The sequence below is a fragment of the Tenrec ecaudatus genome, chromosome 11 (assembly GCF_050624435.1).
Source record: "Tenrec ecaudatus isolate mTenEca1 chromosome 11, mTenEca1.hap1, whole genome shotgun sequence".
NCBI lineage: Eukaryota > Metazoa > Chordata > Mammalia > Afrosoricida > Tenrecidae > Tenrec > Tenrec ecaudatus.
Window position 1 is genome coordinate 103,356,391 of NC_134540.1, and position 22,101 is coordinate 103,378,491.

Below are 22,101 nucleotides of genomic sequence, written 5' to 3' on the forward strand. Positions count from 1 at the left end.
TGACTGCGGGTCACAGGGAGAGTAGAAGGCAGGCACCTCATCCTTCAGCTGGGAGCTTTCTGAGCGGAAGAATGGTCTGCTTGGTCCAGCCACCAGATTCGAACAATGTGAGTTGGTTCTTAAAAGAAGCAGGCAGAAATGTGCCTATGTGTGTCCTGCAATGTGCTAAGGGTAAGAAGCCAGCCAAAGTGCATGTGGCCGTCGACTTTATAAGGACTAGCCATCAGTCTTCCTGAGATTAGTATGGGAATGATGTCACTTTTTCTCATGTGTTGCCACTTTGAAAGGGATAGAAGGTATCTAAGTGGCTCCCGCGATTCCAGGTTAGTGAGGCCAGATTTCTGAGAGAAGTGAAGTCAAGAGACATTCCAACCACAGCCAAGCATAAGGGTATAGCCTAAGGGAGACAGGACTTTCTTTCCTGGAAAGATGCCATGGCAGCGGAAAGCTGCGGAACATCTGCCTCCGTGAGAAACAAATCACACAAGCGACATGGAGGCCACATGAAGAAAGGTTAATATTTAAACTTTGAAATGCATGGGGTGGGGGGTGGGGTCGAGACCAATACCAACGAAGAAAGAAGGTCACTTTAAAGATTTTACAGGTGTCCTAAAGTCACTTCTTCTCTGGATTCCCACTCTGACGTCTCCCCTGCAGATGCTAGGCCCCCAAAAGATGGAGAGATGGAGGAAGAAAAGAAATGACCTTGCACAAGTTCAAGAGCTCAGTCGCCATTGCAGCTCAGATGGACAGGAGGTGGGGATGAGTGAGATGTGAGATGGGCCTGCCAGGGCTCATTTGTGAGACCCATCTGAAAGCCAAGCCTGTTGCCTTGGAGTCTATTCTATGGAGACCCCGTGTATTCCCGAGAAGAGCTGTCCCAGCGACTTTCTTACCTGCGACCCCTACAGGTGCGATAACCGGGGCTTTCTCCCATTGATCCTCAGAGTAAATTCAGACGGCCAGCCTTTAGGCTCACACCAACCAAATGGGACCAGAGTGCTATAAACTTTATCTAGTAACAGAAGCACATCCCCCCACCCTTTATTCAGAATCAGCTGCCCTTTACTGAGAGAGATTGGTATTCGTGTCTGCTTTCCCTAACATGCCAGTGGGTGCACTGGCTCAGTACCTGGTGTGGACAGAGACTGGGTGATCCCAGTGTTCTCACCTACAACCACGAGCCTAATGAAAATAAGGCACGCAGACACCAACCAAGTAAGGAATGACTTGGCTGATTTCTAGGAAATGAGACACTTACACACATTCTATTTTCTGATGTTATCCCAGTTTTAATATCGCTTTGTATAAAATATGCTGATTAATGTGACTTCTCCTAGTGTATCTTTTAAGATTTTTCAAAAATATGCTAGGTTTAAGGGTTCTGCAATCTATCACAAGCAAATTCAGGAATGGTACTTGGAAAAGGCATGATGGTTGCTTGGAAAGGAATTACTTAGGAAGACAGAACACTACTGGAATTTGAGATCCCAATGTAGAAACTTCAGTCCAAAATATGTACTACTTTGACTCTCATTGAAGGATGAACAAAAGCTGGGAACAGAGGGACAATTAATACATTTAAGAAATGAAATTAGAATGAGGAGTCTTTCCATTGTAAGACACATTGTTCACAAAGGGTATTTTTTTTTCAAGTGGGAAACAGTTTCCTTTTACCCCAATCACATTCTTAAATTGCATTTTAATGAAAATAAACATGCTTTTTTTCTTTAGTTCTAACCATATTCTCTTAGGATGAGCATTAATATAACATGGGCACTGACAGACCATGTAGTCAATAGAACATTTTCCTTTACTGCATCTTAATTTGAATAAAATGGCAGATACCTACACAAGAATGTGTAATCATTTAGCCATCTATTCGACAAATATTTACCAGCTACTAACTTTGTGCCAAGCACATATACAAAAAATGCTACTCTTGCTAGCTAGCTGTGAAGGTCATCGTTCCTTAATAACTTGACAGCCTGCTGGAGGGAGAATTGTTCTCTCTGTTGTGTGCTCCCAGTCAACTTCAACTCAGAGTGACCTTGTAGGACCTTAATTGCCCCAAAAGGCTGCTGTGTTAGTCCGGGTAGATACAGAAACAAATCCAGGGAGACTCATATGTATATGATAAAGAGTTTTATATGAAAGAGCAATTGTATGTTGAGAAAACATCCCAGCCCAGTCCAGATCAAGTCCATAAATCTGATATTAGCCCATATGTCCGAAACCAGTCTAAAAATTCCTCTTCAGACTCATGCAGTCATGCAGTGATGCAGAATGCAGGAAGATCACAGGCAAGTGGGTGGAAAGTCCTGTGGATTCGGTGGCGGTAGAGGCATCTCAGCACTGGCAGGGGTCTCCACCTGGCTTCTCCAGCTCCCGGGCTCTGACGCTGTCACCATAGCTCCATGTGGCTTGTCAACAGGAATGCCTTGCAGGGAGACAAAGCAGAGTGAGTATCCGGCCTCCAGTAAGCTATTTATCTCCTTCACACCTCCAAATAAGGTCATCAAGCTTCGACCTGATTGACAGGTTAGACTCCACCCCTTTGCAAGTTGACAGGAGATTATGCAACTGCCACCGCTTCTCAGACTGTAAATATTAATAGGGCACGTTGTAAGGGCTTTTCCTCCCACAAAGCCTCCGGTGTGTTTGAACAGCCCAATCTGAGGGTTAGCAGTCAAATCCTTAATTACTAGACCGACAAGGCCCCAGCTGGGAGGGGCAGAGATACAGGCGGTTAGCAAGTAAAACATGCAGGACTTTAGAACGTCATGGAGAAATACACCATTGTCCTTTCATTTTATTGCTTCACAAACGTTTGAAGCTCCCTCATATGGTGCTGAAGGGGCATTATAAGAGGTCACTGGAGAGGCTCAGCCCTGCCCCCAAATGTACAGGACAGAAACTGGAGATAAAACCCTAAACTCTGTCTTTATGAATGAGCAGCAATAAGCCCGGTGGAAACAAATAGAGATAGCCATTTGAGGCTGAGGAGAGTGAACATTTGCAAGATGATGAGAAACATCCTGGAGGAAGGGAATGAGAATGTGTGTGTGTGTGTGTGTGTGTGTGTGTGTGTGTGTGTGTGTGTGTAAAGGTGCACAGTGGCAAAGATATTTGTAATTATGGTTACCAGAATTAGGCTGCTGTCTTACCAAGAGAAAGATTTACTTTTGGAAGACATAGGGCATGGCAAGAGAATTTTGTTTCAAGGATCCTAAGAGGAAGAAAGCATCATCAGTCCCCACAGTGGGTCTGGTATTTCCTGGCCCTGTAGGCATACATATGCAGGGTTTCCAAGGGTTTCTAAGTGTGCAGGGGAGATTCTTGGGAATTTCTGTCAGTGTAGCTGGGGATTCTGGGAAATGTAGTCCAATGGTGTTGTCATGGACTCCACATATGCTCCCTCCAAAGCTCCACAGTTGCTCCCTTGCCCTGCCCATCTCATCTTTGTATGCCCTTTGTTGTTATTAAAGTGGTTGATTCTTGCAGAATTTCACCATGTTCCTTCCTAAAGCATTCTACAAATTGCCTGTGGTAGGGACTTGACCTTAGAGGATAGATCAGAGGTGAGACTTAGAATGTCATCTCGATTGACCCTTTAATGTAAAGAAGCATTTGGACACTAAGTCCCAAGAGGTCATTGTGTTGACAGTTGTTGCATTGATATCTCTATCAGAGTCTAGAAGGAAACTGAGGTTTTCAGGTCCCTTGTATTTTGTCCTGTGTGGTAGGAGTAATAAAATTCCATATTTCATTTGTAAAGCCTAAAATCAATTTTTAGCCATGTCTTGCCACATATAAAGGGTCTTCATAATGAAAAAGTAATGTGTGCTTAGCTTCCTTTAGACAGTAGTTATTTACAAATGAAATTGTATCTCTTTAAGATTAAGACAAACTTTATCTCTAAAATTAAGAGAAAAGATTCTCAAAAGGAAAAGATGAGATCATTACATTTTGAATGTTTGACTCTAAACTAGCAATGATTCGATAGGATTCCACCAACAAACATCTGCTTGTTTCCACAACTGATAAGATATTCTCTATATGTACTGTAATTGTTCTCTCTTGACAAAGTTGAGAAAAGAGAAGACTATGTATCACACTAAAACCTTGTAATTCAAGACAATGAAAACTACTTTTTGTAAAACTAAATCAATAGTTCATCTGATTATGGACTAATCCCATAAAAACAGTGACATTTACTGAAGAATGTGTCCCTAGTCAATGCTCATTATGATATCATTATATATAAATAATCTAACAGTCTCTGCTACCCTTATTTCAACAAGCTCCAGGAAATGTAAAAGGAGAGTGAACTCAATTCTGTATTTGTATTTATTTTCAAATGGAATGATTTCTTTATGTGAATAATAATATTCTCAAAAATATGACACAGTTAATGGCTAAGGTTACTGACAAAGCATCTATAACCCTTAGGGAGTTACAATCACTAATAACATTTGCCTTGCAAACTCCAACTCTGGGGAAATATAAAAAGAAAATAGAGGGCAGAAGACATCTCCTAATGAATTTCTCAAGAGGCCATCAAACATCCCAATGTGTCTCCAAAGATTTCCTTAATGATGCTTGTCTATGCAGTCTTATTAAACGCAATCACATCAACTAAACGAAAAGTTCTAAAATCTAATGGCTGTAATGAAGGTGTTCCATTAACATTTGAGTTAAAAAATAGATCAAGGATTTGGAAGACAAGCAAAGGTATTCAAATAGCCATAAGATTTCAGAAGAAGAACAAATTTGGAGGATGCAATATAACTCAATGTCAAGCCTCATTGTCAAGTTACAATAACCAAGTCAACATGGCCTTGGCAAGAGGACAGAGAGCTAGATGAATAGAGCTGGATAACAACACCGAAGCCCAGATGCACTTCTGAAGGCTGCTGGATCATCTCGTTCTTGACAAAAGTGGAAAGGCAATTCAATAGAGAGAGGAAAAAAGTAGTGCTGAAATAATTGTACACTCATGCAAAAATTTTTATATATACCTCATACTTCATATAAAAGTTAACTCGAAGTAAATCACAGAACTAATGTAAAAGGGGAAACTATACAATTTCTGAGAGAAACACTGGGATTGGGGGTTTGACAATGAGAATTTAGTAATGGCATAGGAAGGACAATCCATAAAAGGAAAAATTGGTAAACTTGACTTGGCAAAATTTTTAAAGTTTTGATCTTCAATGATCTTCAATATACAGACAAGGGAATGAAAAACAGCTATGGCCCAGGAGAAAGTATTTACACCATACATATCTAATAAAGGAAACATATCCAGAAAATCCAATTGTTAAAATTCAACAATGAAAAACAAACAGTTCCATTTTAAAGTGGTGACTATACCTGAACAGACATCTCATTGAAGAAAATATACAGGTGACCAAAAAAAAAAAAAAGCAGAAAGAGCCTCAATATATTTAGTCATCAGACAGATGTAAATTAAAAGCATAAGGGAATGCCTTTGCCTTGATTTGGGTAGTGTTATGTCAATTTTGACTCATAATAACTCTCCTTGGCAGCCTGGAATTGCCCCAGACGTATTTTGGTTTGGTTTGGTTTTAGAGTTGTAATCTTTCCAAGAGCAGAGTGCCAGGTCTTTCTCTAGTAGCCATTCACCAAAAACAAACAGAGGAACCCACGGCCGTGGAATCAATTCTGAATCACAGAGATGCTATATAAGGTTTCTAAGGTTGTAAATACATTTTAGATAAACAGCCTCAAATGTTTCCTTCAGAGTGGCTGGTGAGTTTGAACAGCCAACCTTGCAATGAGAATCAGTCCAACACTTAACTATCTTCACCACAAGAGCCACTGGGTGCATTCAAATCACTATCATTTCAATTAGTAATGAAATGCTTACCTGGTGTACTACCAGGCTCCGATATACTGACTAAAATGACTAACTTAAAAACAGACCATTTCAAGTGCTATATCCCAGGTCAAGCAACTGTATTTCCACATTGCTTGTGGATTTGCAAAATACTAGAGTATTCTGGAAAATAAATAGTTAGATAATTTCTTATAAATGAGACATACACTTAACATACACTAAGTAGGTCCTGGTATTTCATAGCAAAAAAAAAAAAAAAAGATTCCTCCACAAACACTTTTTTCTAGTTGGTAGATTTGTTTTGTACTGTTGAATGGATTAGCGATTCGAATCCTCCTTTATGTGTATACTAAAATGGACCAAATATGAAACTTCATTTCAGCTAATGAGAACCAGATCTCACATAGTCAGAGAAAGACAGTCGCAGCCTGTGATGCCACTCTGCAGGCGAAGATGGCAGAATGAATGGAGTTTGCTTTTAGATCGATGATATATAGATACTCAACTCACTGCCACCTAGTCAATTGAAACTCACAGTGACCCAGGCAGACGGGGTAGAACTGGCCCTGTGGGTTTCTGAGACTGTAACTCTTTATGCAAGTAGAAACCCCAATCTTTTCCCCCTCAGTTTCCAACTGCTGACCTTCTGATGGACAGCCTAATCCATAACCATGATGCCACCAAGGCTGCTAGACGGACAAGTGATAGATAGATAGATAGATTGATTGATTATAGACGTGTGCATAGATGGGCCAGTGCACATACTTACATGAGTACTTCTTAGCTCTTATGATTGATTGAGCCTAGAAGAAGTGACATACAAGTAACAAGGAGCAAATTGGTACCTAGGCTGTTTCCAAGGATAAGATGAGACTAGAATATGTTGTGGTTCAAGAAAGTAATAAATTACTTAAAAATAAGGAGAGATAAAAAAGCATAGCATGCCAAAATGGTGAAGGAGTTAGCCTGAAAAACCTCCCAGGGGCCAAAGCTAACACAGCATTAGCAATAACATAACTGATTGTATTAGATCAGTATTATTAATCAAAAATAAAATAAATAATCTCAACTCTGTACTTCTGCATACAATTGAAGAAGAGATGATTTTCCTGACACAATAATTGCACAGAATATCTGTAGAAAGCATAAAGGCAATAGAAAACCTCCATTAGGAAAGTACAGTCACAATTGCTGCAGGTAAGAGGTACTAATAAAAGGCAAAATTAGCAGTCGAACCTTTAAGAGAAGTTGGAGATGTATATGATCTAAAATATGCCTCTCAAAATCTATTTTAAATACTGTGGTGACTTTACCAAGTGTCCACTAATGTGAAACTACTTTCTCAAGGAAAATGAGTTTAATTCTTCTCTTCTTTAGCATGAGCTGAAATTACTAACTTACTTCGAATGATAGAGCATGGAAAGAGAAATGTGGGAATATTTTAGTCATAAGACCAGAAGACAGACACCACCTGGATCAAGTGAATAAGATTGACATCGTCAGAAATGTGATATAATGGAAGGAGAAGGGTATAACACTACCCCTCCCCCAAAGTAATAACTTTCTACCTCAGCTTATCTTAAACTTCACCCAAATCACATAAAAAAATAAAAGAGGAAACTAAAACAAAAATAACCTTTGCAAGTGACCATCCACAAAACAATTAGTCTCTAAACGCCTACGGTAATAAAGAAAGGAGGAGAATCAGGATAAGATGATATATACTTAGTGTCTAATTGCCTTCACGAACAACTGTCTCCTCTATCATGAGAGCAGAAGAACTGGATGGTGCCCAGCTATCAATATTGAACATACTGGTAATAGGTTCTATAGAAGACTACTGATCAAAAGGGGGGAAATGTAGAACAGAATTTAAAAATCCCATGAACTCTAAACTTTCTGGAGCCATAGAAGACGGATCAACCCTTGAAACTATTTCCCTGGAGTAATCTTTAAAACTTAAACCAAATATATCCCCTGAGGACTATTTAAAACAAAGCATTTGATGACAGCAATCCAAAAGATTAGATCGTTAGCAATGATTTTATGTTAATTGGGGAGAAATAATTCAGAAAAGGAGAGTGAGAACGATTGTGCAATGTAATCAATAGATGAGGGAGTACCTCCCCCCAAATGGAAAAAAAGCTCCACTGGGCAGCGCTTTCTTAGTACTTATTATTCCTGCTAGGTTAGCCTCGGGCAACTTGCGCTGAGCTAGTGCACCTAGTGGCATCACCTGGGGAGGTTCTCTCTGGACACAGCGTGTAGCTGTGAAATTGTGTTTCCTGTTCAGGAAATATGGGGCAGAAACTGTTGTGTTATTGAAGACAGATTACAAGGACAGCGCTATGGAAAAAACCCACGTGAACAACTGGTCTTCTCCTTTCAAAAAAGGTGAAATGTCGATTGATGACAAACCTTGTTCTGGACATCTGTCACCTTCCCAAATGGACTAAAATGTCCACAAGATTCATGCACATGTTCTCAGACTGATGATGGACCATTGAAGAGATGGGGAAATGATCAATATTCTCTTGGAGCTCAGTTCAGTGAATTTTAATGGGAGATTTTGTAATGAGCAGGGTGGCTGTGAAATCTGTGCCTCGGGTATTGACTGATCAGTGAAAAGAGTGTCAAATGGAAACATACAGCACAGTTCTGAAGTGGCCAAGACTTTTTTCCAAGGTCATTACTGGTGACAAGACATGGTGGTGCTATTCTTAGGACCCTGACACCAAACATCAATCAAACCAGGAAAAAATGCCATTGTCACTTCACCCAAAAAACGTTAGTCAGGTGACATCAAAGAACAAGATGATGCTTGTTTGTTTGTTTGTTTTTTTGTGTGAGGGGTTAGCACATTTGCAGTTTATTCCACCAGGTCAGGCTGTTAACCAAGCTTTCTCTTTAGAGGTCCTGAGAATATTGTGTAACAGTGTGTGATAAAAAAGGCCTGATTTGTGGCAGACTGGAACTAGTTTTGCCACCGTAACTATGTACCTGCTCAGTCAGCCATCTCGGTGCTCCAGTTTTTGACAAAAAACAGCATGCCTCTCTTCCTCCATGCACCTTACTCGGCTGACCTTGCTTCATGAGACTGCCTTTTGTTTCCTTGAATGAAGAGGGACATGAAAGAACAGCAATTTGACAACATAGAAGAGGTGAAAAAGAAAGGAGGGAGGTGATGTTAGCCATCCAAACACAGAAGTTTGAAAAATGTTTCCAAAAACGGAACAGCAGATTTGACAAATGTGTTAAGCATAATAGAGAGTAATTTGAAGGTGATAAGGGTTGTTTTGTTAAAAAAAATTAAATATATAACTTTGAAAAAATTCTGTTTTGGGGGGTACCCCCTCGTACAATGCAAACAAATTCATATTACAAAAATTACAGTGTAATCAATGTAAAGTATAAACTTTAAAATTAGTGTTTGTTTTACTATGTTTTCAACAACAAATATATATAAACATATACATATACAGACAAACAGATATTGCTACCATCAAATTTATTTTAGCTTATAGACCCTATAGGGCAGAATAAAACTGTCCCAGTGGGTTTCAGATACTTTAATTCTTTACAGAAGTAGAAAGCCCCATCTTTCACCCATGGAGATGCTGGTGGTTTTGAACTGCTGACCTTATGGTCATATGCAAATATATGTGAACACTAGTGCAACAACTAGGACATTCTGATTAACTTCTTCACCCTGGTTAAATGTGTTGGCCCAAGGCTAATGCCTTAGTTTTGATAAGTGCTTGATGGCCATGTGAGAGGCTCACAGAAGAAAAACCTAGGTCAAGGTTATACAGAACTCTCTGTTCTAACTTTGAACCTCTTATGTAAATCGGAAACTATCTCAAAATCTTCTTTTTTAAAAAAAATACAAGAATGTTCACTATTACACCAAGAACACATCATATAGATTGGCTAATGCACCACTTCTGTTTCAAAGAGTCGGAATCTCTGAATCTTTATAGAAAAAAATGAGCTTTGCATAACTTAGTTTTATGCTTTTGTGATATTAAAAAGTTGAGGGTTTGCTGTAACTTTGTTTCTAATAGAAAATATTCGATCATTTCTCTCCTTCACCTTTATCTGAAATTAGAATTGATTTTAATGTTACATGGCTTATTCTATATTTCAAATAATGCTGGAATTCAGACTTGATAATAGGGTACTGAGAAATATTACAAATAAACCAACACAGCCCATACAGGAGACAACTGATATCTTCTTTACTCTTTACCACGTACCCCCTCATCACTTATTGCCAGTAAGTTTGAGGTCAGAATGTGTAGTGTGAAGCCAGGAGGGCACGAAGCTTTCTGGACTTGATTTAATATTTTTCTCAGCTTGGTGGGGGAAATTCACACAAAAAATTATACTACAAAACATCAGGTCCAAGGGTGAAAGTCAAGGAAAGAAATGCAGAGGGAAATAAGCTCCACTCCAGCTGCAAGTGAGGTAGATAGTAGACATTGTGTCTACACATGACTCACAAGACTTTGTTAGAAAAGTGGGAGAAATCTTTCATGTACTAGGACCAGCAGATACAAAAACAGAGATATTGCTGAAAAACATCGTTTGAAGGGGAAGTATAAACACGAAGTTGAAAAAATCAGAGCTCTGGACTCAGAAAGACTGTGGTCAATTCTAACACTTCTAGCTAAGTGGGTTTGAGCAGCTGACAGAGGTGCCTAACTTAAGACGTTAGTTTTAGTTTTCTAGTCTAAAGTATGTTATCATAGGACACTATGCATGGAATCTACATTGGGAAGCTATCCTGAAGATTGAATTGAATTGCACTTGAATCACAGGAGCAACGTGCCTAGCACTGGATCTGGTACCATTTGACTAGACATAGTTTCCTATGACTGCTCCCGATTCTACCACCAATGTTATTCTGAGAAGCACTTCTAGAGGAGATGAGCTTTGGAAGGATGTATATGTGTTAATCAAGTGTAAATGTCAAAAAAAGACCTGAGCATTACAAGCATTAGAGTATGAAATAACACCACAGGAAAGGGAGGGCTCAACCAATATAGGGCAAGACATTGGACAATAATTCACCCCAATGCAAAGATTAGAATTTGTTCTTCACTAGAAGGATATCACGGTGTTTGTCTCTCAGCTGTTTTGAAATACAAGTTCAACGGAGCAAGACCCACCACTGCTATCGGGGCCCAGTGTGGAGTTCTTCTCGAGGGTTTCTGAGGTTGTAAATTGTATTCGACAGGGTTCTCTAGAGAGATAAAACTAGATTGCTGATAACTTCACATATATTTTTTTTCTAAAGATAGATAGATAACACAAGAAATGAACTGTTAAATTATATACAGATAAATATATAATACACTAAATGAACAGTTAAATTATAAAGCAGTACAAATGGCTCAGTGCAACTCACTCCTGTGAGAGAGTTGTGAGACACTGGCAGTCCTTCGAGTCTTGAGGGCTGCCAGGTAGTCGTCCGTAGCTAGGCTATCGCATCACAGGCAGCAAAACAGCAAGGCAGGTCACCAGTCAGTCCCCAGCTCACGAGATGTAAATTTCAATTGTGTGGTCTTAACAGCGACACAATCCACAGGCTAGGCTTCACACAGGTAGTGTAGTCTGTAAATTGAGGCACAAAAAAAGCAAGACAGCCGCTCACTGGTCTGATGATCAAAGAGCGTGAGGACAAGAAAGGCGAGGCTCACCGAGCCATTTATCTCTCCGCCCTTCAATTAATCCCACTTGTACTTATCCGCTAGGCTGGCACAATAAACTAACTATCTCATAAATCTTTACAGCAACAAGCAATCTCATCTTTCTCTTAATGAGTGACTGGTGGGTCCGAACCACCCATCTTGTGGTTAGTTGGAAATACCATGAGAATTTACAGAGGCAGAGTGAGGGGAAAAAACAAAACAAAACTGGGTTACCAAGTGGTCATTGGATTTATCAGCTTGAGAAATGGTGGGCCGCAGAAAACACTAATTTCATTGAGACTTAAGAAATAAGAGACTAAAGGGTGAACGGAAATGAGTGTAGACAAGCAACATGTTGGAAAGGGGAGGGAGAATAGCAAAGGATGCACAATGGGGACAAATGCTTGCCTCGCTATACGACTAACTCCATATATTTTTATACTCAATAATTCTGATAAAATGAAGCAAAAAACACAGAAAAGGGGAAGAAATTCGTGAGGAGGACCCCATTTATTCCATTTGCCCAGATGAAATTGCCTTCCTGTAGAGCTTACAGTTACTATAATACTGTGATAACTCCGGTCTACAGAGACCATTTCTCTTTGTAATTCAAATTATATCCATCCACCACCTCACTTACGTAGCTTGCATTTCTAGAAAAACAAGTGGAGATCCCAATTTTTCACAGAACATTGAGGGACTATACCCAAAGAAAAATATTTAGCCACCTTACTTTTCCACTGTTTTTTAATTAGGCTGTGCTCTTTAATGTGTTCTATATCAAGAAATGGGACCATTGGATGAGTGTGTGCATACATACTGTATATATCCTGTAGTCCTTTTGTTATGAATGTTATTTTTCTTATTAATTACTGAATAGTCATCTTATAGTAAGAACCAAGTATCGCATTTCATGGAACTTCAATATCATTTCATCTGAGTTGGAGCCAAAGCATACTCCTATGACTCAATGAACTCCCTAATGAAACAACTGAGTCTCAATTGAATAACACAAGAAAGAGATGACGTAAGACAGACATCTGTGAGGTGGAGAAGAAAAAAATACAAATGATGACTAAAGTCATTACCACGGTTTCTGTGACAGTGTCTTCATTCCATGTGATTGTGGGATTTTAAGAGACAATAATATAAGGGGAATTTCAGAGAAAGTGGTCCCACCTCTGTAGGTGGGTAAACCAGGAGGGAGAATCTGCCATTGGAAAAACACTTAGCATTACTTATAGGGACCCCCAAGTGGAGAATACAAAATATGTTGTTCCTCATCGGACATTTGAACTAATTTCTGTCTAGCCCTTGGTGACCTACGCTGAGTGTTTTAGATAACTTGGAATTTAGACTCTGTCCGCTAGAGATGCACACCATCCTTCTAGATCATACCAAAAGGCTCTGATCTGGAAACCCCACCAAAAGCTAGATATTACCATAAAGTCAACTGTTGCCTATTTAAATCTAGTCTATTGAGGCAGTAACTGGATTAATACTATCTTAGGGTTTGGGAAGAGGAAGTTGGGAGAGAATTTAGAGCTAATAATAATGAGTACAAGAAACTTTTTAAATGATCTGAAATTGATTGTGGTCATGGCACAACTCTTTAATTTGTTTAAATCACTGAATTGTATCATATGTGAATTATATGTCAACCAATGAAAATGTTCAAATTAAATATATATGGAGAATTTATTCATTCAATATAATTACGTGTTCTGGGTTTTGAATAATACGGTTGTTTCCTTCCTCTTACTAAGCTATTGAAATTGTCTGATAGCTTAGCCTTGATAGAAATAGTGTTAATATTGTTGCACAAAATAAACTTTCAAAGAACATTTAAAGCTTATGAGACCTTGGGATCCATGTAACCAGAACATGAAAGTAAACATTTCATGTACATTTGAGGAATGTCATATACCAAATGTCAGTTGCTCTATAGCGGATTTTGACTACATAGGAGATTTTGACTCTTGGCAATCCCATGTGTGTCAGTTTTCCTCCATAGGGTTTCCAATAATTTAATTTGGGGGAAGTATAATTACCAGACCTTTCTTCCAAGGGAATCTATGGATGCCCTTGAACCTCCGCGATCTGAGTTGGCACCCAACTGCCTTCACCAGCTGCACCTGCAGTGATTTATGGGAGTGTGATTGCACCGGCTCTTCCTAAGTGCTCCGCTGGCTTCCAGATCAGGAAGCCCAGAAAATGCACATCGAAGTCTGCATGAATCTAGCTCCTCTCCCGCAGACGTAGGCGACAGACCACAAGGATGAGGAATGACCAGTCGAAGTTATTTGAGCTAAGAATGGGAGGAAATAGCACACACAGTTAATTCACTAATGTTATAAAATTATTGTAACCGTTGGGGGGGGGGCATACAAAATGCATCTTTTTTGGACCGTGAGTTAACACAGAAATTAGTCCTTTAATTCTGGAGCTGATGTGCTTCGTAATTAAACCCATAGTTTGACCTTGGAAACACCAGGTTTTAGTAAGATCTTTGAGAAAGTTTTAAAGACAGATTTTTCTAAAAGGGCATAAAATTAGTGATTAAAATGATTTAGAGGCATTTTTTCAGCGTAATGTATTGCTGTCTGAGAGGAATTTATATAGTATCACCATCTTTTTGCCCAGAGCAGTAAAGGGAAGGGCCTCTCTTCTAAGAAACACAGCTGTGCTTCATTCCACAGGCTAGTGAGGGAATGTCTTCATATTCGCATATCAAGGTTTCAGAGTAACACGGGGATATTAATAAAAATCAACATGTTTGATCATTACTCTAGCAGTCCCATCTGTTTCCTCCAGAAGCTCTGCGGTTTGAGTTGTAAAATCACATCTGCGAAATGGCAGAAGAGAATTCCTTGAAAATCACTTTCTATGCTTTAGGAAGATCCGATATTCTGAAGTTCGATGGCCTGGGCAGACCCAAAAAAGCAGCCAACAAGTCAAGAACGATTGTGCAAAGCAGCCGAGAGAAACTTGCTCCCTTTAACCCATGTAATAGAGAAGGAACGCCTATTTTCCGAGTGAAGGCAATAGACTCATTTTTTATCCTCTGAACAATCAAAGATGCTCTGCAGTTCTACTAACCCACAAACGTATGCACATTAAAAAGCAAAACATCTCGTATTGCTTGAGATGTTAAAATAAGAACCTTTCCGAAGTCTGACTCTTTTTTAGAATGTTTTCTTTTAGACAAACACACACGTACAGACACACAAAGACATTTTATAAAAGAAAATTTAATGTAACGCTTTAATTCAGTTATTGGTCGCTGCTTTCTGAAAGAAGCTGAAGCTGAATACTGTTTGCATATTTTAACAGAAGCAAGCCCAAGCTGAAATGTGGAAGATTTAAGCGATGAGGCAGAACACTGTATGTGTCGTGCAGAGCAATTACACGCCAACCCTCCTGAGAAGCACAAGTAAAGCAAAAGGCTTTCAGCCGCCCAACGTGTAATGATATCACAGCGAGACAGATGCTGAGCCACAGAATAGCACTGAGCTTAGATGATTTCTATATTTTTTCAAGCTCAAGGTTTGAATTTTTTCTTTGACTCTAATTTCTTTTTTTGCAAATACACTTTTTAAACTGTGTGACAGTCCATTACCAAAGCTCCCATCCCTTCTCTCGTTGCAGACCGCCTGCGGGCTCTGTTGTTGGAGCCATTTAAATGCGTTCTTTTGTACTGTTCTTTACATCATGCTTCTGAATATCAATAATAAAACCCCGAGATTCTCTACAGTGTATTCCTTTACTTCAAGGGCCATGATATCTGAAACTTAAAAAAAAAAAAATGTTTTCCCGAACAGAGATTTAGACTCTGGTGGTGTGCTGCTGCATTAGGTTTGGGGCTACTACCTGCAAAGTTTGCTCTTCAACCTCACCAGCCACTCCTTGGGAGGAAGGTGAGGCTGCCTATTCCCATGGAGATTTGTACTCTCAGTGGCCCCTCAGGAGCCATTGTACTCGGTCCTCCCTGGTTACCTGGAGTTGCCATCAACTCAACAGCAGTAGGTTAGAGTGATGGGAAATGTACATGTTCAGTTCTAAGAATCTATATTATTGACCCAAGTGCATTAGAGCAACTTTATTTATTTATTTTTTATTATTGAGAATTGTGGGAGCATTTACAGAGCAAATCAACCGTTTTACAGTCACCAATTCAGACACATTTTATGTCAACTCAACCGTTGCAATCAATTCCCTTAACGTCATTCCTTCCCCCTATGTTTCCTGTTTCCATTCTTCCTCCTTTACTTTACTCACTCTCTAAACACAGGCGAATGGTACCCTTTGGATCTTGAATGGTCGATTTATCTAACATGGGTCAATTCCAGACCTGAAGATGACTATGAACTACAGTCTTGAGTGTTCCGTCAGTCTCTTCTCTGTCGTGATCTTGAGTTTGTTGCATAATTTTCACCCACTCTCTTCAGGCCCTTCTCATGACCCTCCTCAGAGCAGTGGGTAGTGAGAGGTAAGTCCTTAAGGCTGTGGAGACTGATGATTGTGTGGTCCATCATGAGTCCATGGTTTCCACATTTCCTTAGATTTCCATCGCTCTTCTCTCCTCTGGATGGGGAAATACGTTCTTGCTTAGTGGCAAAAAGGAAAAAGAACTTGGATCTAGAATACTGTTTTATCACATTTTAAAGATAGTTTGCAGTCGCTTCAAAGTAGTATGAAATGATCTGATGACTCTGTTTTCCTTATCCTCCCTTTCCTGCACACACACACACACACACACACACACACACACACGCACGCACATACACGCACGCACGCACGTGGGTGTGCTTTAATCCCATAGTACTCTTTCCTTTTTTTTACTCTTTTTGTCTAAGGGAGAGGATCATGGATAGAGAAAAGACAAATAATCAAGATTATGGTGATACCGTATTGAAGAATAAAATTATTTACTCACTGAACCATCTTCCTCTTTTATAAAACAAAGGAAACCTATATTCTTCCCATGAGCTATCATATACATAAAGGGAACAAAATCTACAAATCTCACTGCCTCTGACTCAAGACTGACTCATAGCAACCCTATAGGATAGTATAGAACTACCCGTGTGAGTTTCTAGGACTGTAGCCTTTTAAGGGAGTAGAAAACCCTGACTTGCTCCCGCAGAGCAGCTGGTGGTCTGAACTGCTGACCTTTCAGTTGGCAGCCCACGTGTAACCACTACACTATCAGGGCTTCATACAAACCCCAAACCAAAACCATGGCTGTCAATTCCAGCTCCTGGTGAACACAGCTGTGCATAACCACGTACACGGGCTGCATAGGGTTTTCTTTGTTATAATGATTTTTTTTCTTTACGTATTTGTTGACATACAATTCACATCTAATGCAGTGATTTAAGAACCTAACACAAAACCTACCGTACCACCTGCGCTACTAACAACTAGAATCAAGATTTTGATTTTTGTCTCATGTGTGCCCTGGGAAGCCACTAAAGGGGAGACATCTGGAAAGGGGAGGCTTGCTTTGAATACAGAATGGAGAGCAAATTAGAGGGAGTCCTACAGGATGGAGGGGCAGAGACACGCAGGACCCCAGGTGACAACTTTGGAAAGAGCCATGGTGGTGGAAATGGAGAAAGATGGATAACTTAAGAGGTTTGGGGGACAGAAACGCAATTTTTATCTAAATGAAATCCCCTGATTAATATGCTGTGTGCTCTTGTGTTTCTTTGAAGATCCTCATTCTCATAAAGTATATATGACAGCTCTGCTGCTTCTCAAGCCCAGTGTTGGCTAGCATGGTCATATGTAGCAGTGTGACTGCCCAAGGAATTTCTCAGGTAGCACCTGTCTGTCTGCTCAGTTCTCCCTTGTTCCCAATCCTGAGGACACCACAGTTCTCTGTCTGTATTTCAGCCACACAAGCTACTATGTTGTATTGTCTTTGTCTGTTTATACAAATACCTACTCTGGGCTCAGTACTCTGTCTGTTTTACTTTTAATCTAGAACTTAGCCTTGTTAAAAAACAAATTGCAAAACTAACCCACTGCCATCAAGTTAACTCCCACTCAATAGGACAGAGTGAAGTTTTCTGAAATTGTAAATCTTTATAGAAGCAGAAGGCCTCATTTTTCTGCCATGGAGCAGCCGGGGAGTTTGAACTGCTGACCTTGCAGTTAGCAGCCCGACGTCTAGCCCATAGTGTCATAGGTCTCTTGGGTAAACTATTAAACCAAACCTAACTCCACTGCCATCGAGTTGATTCCAACTCATAGTGGTTCTATAGAAGGTTTCTAAGATGTAAATCTTTATAGGAGCTGAGAGCCTCATTTCTCTTTCATTGAGTGGCTGGTGGGTTTGAACCGCAGGTAGTAACCTAAGTTTAATTAACCCACTGAGCAGCCAGAACTGTTTATAAAAAAATAAACAACTCTTGCCACCTAGCTGACTCTGCCTCATGGTGACCCTGTGTAGAACTGTGCTGGACTGAATTTCTGACAGTATCTTTGGAAGAGCTCACTAACTATTTCTACTACCCAAGGACTGCACTTGACCTACAGGATATGATTTCTAAATGGTTGCATTAAGGTATAAAGGGGAAAAACCTACATAGGAGTGAATTAACAAATACCTTATTTTTGCTCTCTGTTACCAACATTCCTTTGCTCTTGTAGATAGCTTCCCGCTGTGGTCTAAATAATTTAACTTGAAATTTTGTTTGATTATTCTGTGTACTCTAAAAGGTGCCCTGGCCACTGACCTGGTTTTAGACGAGTTGCTTCAGTAATTTTTTCGGACTCACCTCTTTAGCTGGTTACTGTCTTTATTATGTATGAAGTGTCAGCAGCTTCTGCTGTGTGCCTTGGGAGCCAGTTATTGTCACGGTTGTCATCCTAACCTTCCAAGTATTGAGCTGGTACCATTCTGCTCTCGGTGCTGTAGTCAATGCTCCATCTAAGGAGTGAAGAAGGAAACACCGAGCTGGGCCCCTCTCCTAAATGAGATGCCAACTAAGACAGAGGAAACGGAAAGCTACCAACAAAATTAAAGCAACAATATCAAACTCACTGCCATCCAATCTATTCCAACCCCTTGTGGTCCTACAAGGCAGAGGAAAACTGCCACTGTGGGTTTCTGAGACTGTAAATCTTCACAAGAGTGGAAAGCCTCATCTTTCTATCACAGAGCAGCTGGTGGTTTCAAACTGCTGACCTTAAGACTAGCAATCCAATGCCTAACCCATTCCTCCACTAGGGTACCTACAAAACTAAATTAGATCTATAAATGACTACAAGAAATTTTTTCTATTGTACCAAACAAGAAGGTTAGAATAACCTCCATAGTAGAATCAAAAAGGGTATGCATTTTGTGAACTGAAAATCAAGGACTATAACCTCCCTCTGATCTCATAGACAGGTAATTGAGCCATGCATGATATTGAAATTGGGACATTTTTCCAAAACGCAGAACTAATGTGCTCTGTGGCTATTTTGGATATCCACATAGGAGTTGACGGGAAGTGTTGCCACCACTTTTTATCTGTTTTGGAAGTTCTGAGGCCCTGAAATTGATGTTTTCAGGAACGCAAGCCAAAGTTGTAAAAGTAAAGTAAAAACACATCCAGCAAAAGGGTAACAAGCTAATATGTATTTTTAACGTGCCTCTCTATTCCCCCTACAAAGGTAACTTAAAGATGTTCTTCGAATGGAGCCAGTGCTACAAGGTGCAATTTGGAAAGATATTACGGACCCTAGAGTAAGGATTTGGGGAAATGACCCAAAGCAAACCCACTGCCAGGCACTTGAATCTAGCCCCAGGGTTCCCAAGACCGTACGTCTTCATAGGAGGCAACAGTCTCATCTATCTCTTTGGGGGCAGCTGGTGGGGCAGAACCACAGGCTTTGTAGTTAGCAGCCTAAGCCCTTGCCCACAGGGCCCTGGATGGGCCAAGGGAAGACTGGGGAGAGGCAAGAATGGAATGTAGAAAAGGGCACTAGCCCTTTACTACATTAGAAAGGTCAGAGTTCGCCGGGCCCCCTCTCGGTATTCACACAGGGTTGTTATGTTCAGACCTAGCTTCCGTGAGCACAATGCCTAGAAATGAAAGAAAAAAATCTTATAAAAATAAATAATGTACTCTCCCCACTGGTCCTGAGGGGTTCATCTGTCCTGGATTCCCTGTGTTTCCACTTCCTATCTGTACCAATGTACATCCTCCAGTTCAGCCGGATTTGTAAGGTAGAATTAGGATCATGATAGTGGCAGGGAGGAAGCATTCAAGAACTGGATCTACATATAATTTCCTCCCTGGGAGGAGAAGTGGGTGAAAGGCAATGTCGGACAGTGTAAGACATGACAAAATAATAACAATTTAGAAATTATCGAGGGAGTGAGGAGGAAAATGAGGAGCTGATACCAAGGGCTCGAATGATGAGGGAAACAAATGTACAAAAGTGCTTGACACATGGATTGAGGTATGGATTGTGATAAGACTTGTATGAACCCCAATAAAATGATTAAAAAATAAATCAACTTGTAGAAATAAGTTGTAGGGGAAAATATCATGCAAACAGTTCCTTGTCTTTTCTCACAAAGATATCTTGTGGCATTTAATAATGATCAAGCTTCTTTATATTCTCTCTGTGCCAAAGGTATTTTTTTTCTTATTTTGAGCCTTTAAAAATTGTAATCTCTGCTATAATAAATTAGAAATTTTCTTGATATAGTCTCTCTTTTCAAATACACCACGAATTGATTCTGTAGTTCATATTTTCATTTAACGTTTACTCTTTTGGTAATGCAAATATGCATATTTTTCAAGTAGAATGTATTGTTTAGATGTGTTTGTGATCATAATTAAGCAGACAATAAAACGCTAACATTTGCAACGATAGAATCTTGATTTAAAATAAAAACACTGTTATTGAGTCGAGGTCGACTCAAAGGGACACTATTGGACAGGATAAGACCTCCCCCTGTGGATTTCAGAGACTAATTCTTTATGGGAGTAGAAAGCTTCATCTTTCTCCGATAAAGTGGCTGTGGTTTCGAACAGTTGACCTTATGGTTGGCAGCCCAGTGGATAACCACAATGTCACTAGAACGCTAAAGAGTCGTATAGTTGGAAATAACATGACAATTCTCCTTCGGTTATGTTTTACTTTGATGTTACCATCTCTCAAGTGCCAGCACACAGAAAGCCTAGGCGGGCAAGCTGGAGAATGATACTGGGCAGGTCTTTGCTGCCACCTTCTGTTTCCTATTGTAATCACTCATTGTTCTTTCGATTCTACAGCTCTCATTTCCCGTTCCTTCCAGTACTAAAGGTCTCCCCTTTTTTTCTTTTCTGTTTCTAATTTCTCTTTAGTTAAAGCAAAGTGAAGCAAATGCAGACACCAAGGAGAAGCTCCCTTTGCGCCTGCGAATCTTTGAAAAATTCCCCAACAGACCACAAATGGTGAAAATCTCCAAGCTGCCTTCAGATTTTACAGTCCCTAAAATCAGGTATTAACGTCTGTCTTTCACTGTAAAAGCATTGGGGAAGGTTCATTGGAAAATCAGGTGCCAGTCCTGATTGCCAGCCCAGCCATATTTTTCCTACTCTGATATGATTACCTGTGTGTGTGCTCTCAATAACGCTCTTTGAGAAACCCTCGATCCTTTTAACAACGTGTTCAGAGAAGAGTCCTTTTCTAACTACTTAGGAGAGAGGGTAGCTTCTTCCGGAGGTGCCTGCGTGAGGGCGGCCCTCCCAGGTAGCTAGAGAAGATCCTCTATGTTGCCTGGACGGCCTATAGCTATCAACCTCACCCCCTTATCCGGACAAACCTGCCTGTCAGCTCCTGCCTTTCCAGATAGATTGAGATGCCATCTGTGACCAGGTTTGGGACCACACTAGCATTTGTTGACTAAGCTGTGTCTGTCTGTGTACACACTCATTTGTCTTACAATTTCCAAGAGCACCATGACATTCACAGATTCCATCCCCCCCCCATGTTTTATTTCCTATTAAGCAAATGCATCTATTTTTAAAACATTTTTGGGTGTAATACAAAGGAAGTATAATAGAGATTTACCTAACTATAGCTCACAAATTAGAAATAGAATTGGAACAATATGAAATGTTTATTTGAGTCTTTAAAAAAACAAACCTCTGGGGGATTATAAAAGTATGAGACTTGCGTGGTACCATCATATTTAAAATTCAAATGGAACTATGTTCTCATTACTGATATTTTTTTAATGAAATTTAGAACCTGAAATGCAAAATATGAAAGAAGCTGTAAATTAGATTCAGGATTAGTGGTTATTTGAAGAGATTTTATTTGAATTCTCAACATACTGTGGAGATCAGGTGAAGTAAATTCCTTGTGAGTGATTTTGATGCTTACAGTGTGAATGCTCTCTCAGGCACGCCTACGATAAATGGGAGGTCAGAGAGATCAACTAGCTCTACCAATTCCTAGAGCGGGCGAAAAGTGTTGTATCGTTATCATAATGGGATTTTTTAAATACCATAAATTATGGGATATTATTGCTTTCAAATGAAAATTTTAAGCAGG

The 22,101-nt window shown here is 39.9% G+C and overlaps 1 protein-coding gene across 2 annotated transcripts in view; it reads left to right on the plus strand.

Moving 5' to 3' along the window:
* The window catches only part of NALCN (sodium leak channel, non-selective), a 436,823-nt gene that overhangs the window by 294,179 nt on the left and 120,543 nt on the right, over positions 1–22,101 (plus strand). For both annotated transcript variants that reach the window (XM_075562611.1, XM_075562612.1), the window contains one exon: positions 20,907–21,043. In XM_075562611.1, the coding sequence (XP_075418726.1) occupies positions 20,907–21,043 (137 nt within the window). The remainder of the gene's footprint in view (positions 1–20,906; positions 21,044–22,101) is intronic.